The 2,386-nt window shown below is 56.9% G+C and overlaps 1 protein-coding gene across 1 annotated transcript in view; it reads right to left on the bottom strand.

Annotated features, from left to right (window-relative positions):
• Positions 1-36: 36 nt before the first annotated feature.
• Positions 37-2,386, bottom strand: part of CRACR2B (calcium release activated channel regulator 2B) — a gene marked incomplete at its 3' end in the record, with an annotated part of 27,214 nt that continues 24,864 nt past the window's right edge. Inside the window, exon 11 of the mRNA XM_010135471.1 lies at positions 37-116. Coding sequence (XP_010133773.1) covers positions 37-116 — 80 coding nt within the window. The remainder of the gene's footprint in view (positions 117-2,386) is intronic.

Raw genomic sequence — 2,386 nt, 5'->3', positions numbered from 1 at the left:
CAGACACCACGAACACGACACAGGCGCTCATCTGACCGTTTGACCGGCTTGTCGTCCAGCAGGTCACTGCCTAGCACTGACCCTTTCTTCAACAGGGGCTTTTTGCTCTGGGGCGCCTGGAAGTTGAAAAGAGAAGGGAAGAAGCTGAAGAAGGCGGTTAGGAGCCGGGTACCTGAGCAGCCCCAGTTCAACCACTCGCCACCTCTGCGGACCGCTTCAGGGAGGCGAGGCTGGAGCCCTGCAGCCCCGCTCCACGTGGAGGTACTGCCCCGCCGGCAGCTGGGGACAGAGGGGCACGGCGCTTGGTTTCCTCAGTTTTTCAGCTCGTTTAACTCACACAGGAAGGCATTACTGTGGCTGCTTTCCCCTTTACAACAAAATCCATCACAACCCACAGTTGTGGTGCCCCACAGTGAAGTCTTCCTCTAGCCAGCCAGAGCGTTTACTTCAGTGACTCGCTCCCCACTTGGTCTCACAGCTGAATCTCTCTTTCCCCGCCTGCCCTTTTATTATGCTGCTGTTTCATGGGACAGTGCAATTGCCCCTTCCTCAGAAGGCACCAGTCCCGCTCCTCCACCAGCACCCACCCCGAGCTACACACCACCACAGGGCAGGAAGGAGGCTGCTCTGCAGAGGGCACTGCACATGCTCTGCCCCACACCAACGTCCCTCTCCACGCATCCCTCCTACTCACCTCGGACCACGCAATTCCTACAGCCAGTGTCCACCAGCTCCCCAGAGAAGGAGAAAGCAGGAAGGAGGCTGCTCTGCAGGGGGCACTGCACATGCTCTGCCCCACACCAACGTCCCTCTCCACGCATCCCTCCTACTCACCTCGGACCACGCAATTCCTACAGCCAGTGTCCACCAGCTCCCCAGAGAAGGAGAAAGGACAGCCCCCCTCACAACCCTCTCCCCCACCACACCACAGCTCTGTCATCCCCAGCAGAGTCAAAGACGAGCAACTTGCCTGAGATCACACAGGAAAGCCTGCAGCAGAGAGAGGAGTGACCTGCCGGCTCCTCCAAAAGCGTGCTGAAGCCTAGTCGCCCCTCACCCCCACAAGGACTGGCTGAGAGAGGCAGTGTGGCAAGGCACCCGCGAGCTCAAAGCCAGGGGACAGGGAGATGTACGGGGTCAGCCTGGAGGTTTCTGACACGTCCTCACAAGTTATTTCTGGGCATAAAGGTGGGGAAAGAAGGGTTTGCAGCCTGTCAGGTCTCCCACTGGCAGCAGCTCTGGACTATCCAAACACCTGCGGGTAGCTCTGGACAGGCCTTCCTTGGGGCTGCCCACAGCCCAGGGGAGGAATACAAAGATTATTTCTTCAAGAACTCCTTTAAAGGGCAAAAAATGAAGAAGCTGCTCTGTTCGAAAGAAATCCCAGGACACCTTTACTCCAACCAAAAAGACACTGGACTCTGCAGAGGGCCCCACCCAACTAGAAGCTTTGAGGGGAAAAAAACCCCAAACCATTTTTTACATATAAAACTGGTGTTCAAGAGAAGCTCCGGCCACAGAAACAAGCCAGCACCGAGATGCTCACAACTGCAGAGCCAGTATCTGCCAAGGAAAAGGACCCCCAACTGCAGAGCAACCCTGCAGTCAACACCAACATCAGGCTGTGGTTCAGCCAACCAGAGGCTCTCCAGTGGGGACGGGGGAGGAAGGTTTTGGGTTGGAGCAGCGTCGCTCAAGGGCATGCTCTAGACCCACTGGAGTGGCGCCGGAACCCCCAAGTCAACTGCGGAGCAAATGGACCCCCCGGGCAACACACTATGGCACCACCGTGCCTGGAGAGGGAGCAGCCTGCGCGTACGTACCTGGGTGGGAAAGGAGAAACCACGGAGTGCGTTTAGCCATTGGTTCTGCCGTCCTTTATTGGCCTGCCCAATAACATTCAGCTCATCACCAGGATGGCAAAGGGACAGACATGACATCACAGCTGTACAACACGCGATGGCAAGGACTCCACAACAACAGCAGCACACGTACAAGCCTTTTGGATGGGAAAATTCTGATTTATCAGTGGGATATGGAGAATTATGGTTTATCAGTGAAATACAAACACGTGTCCCATGCAGTCAAAGTCCCAAAACACTCATCGTGATGAGCAGGCAGGAGATTTGCTCTGGCAGCATCCAGCATGAACGCAGACCTCCACGGCCAGGTGGGGCAACTGAACCTCAACCTCCGCATCTTAAAAGCGCCCTGCAGTAGTGGGCACACAGGCAGAAGCAGCCACCTTGCTGCCTGTGAGCTAGCCATGGGGGCCAAAGAGCAGCCCCCAGCACCGTGGGGTGGGGTCTGCCCACCCCGGCAAGGCCGGGAACTCTTCCGAAGAGCGAGGTATTAAGCTGGGCACTGAGAAGCGCGAAGGAGCAGC

This window comes from Buceros rhinoceros, unplaced genomic scaffold (assembly GCF_000710305.1).
Source record: "Buceros rhinoceros silvestris isolate BGI_N320 unplaced genomic scaffold, ASM71030v1 scaffold7670, whole genome shotgun sequence".
NCBI lineage: Eukaryota > Metazoa > Chordata > Aves > Bucerotiformes > Bucerotidae > Buceros > Buceros rhinoceros.
Note: the sequence above shows the minus strand (reverse complement) of the source record. Positions and strands in the feature narration are given on the sequence as shown.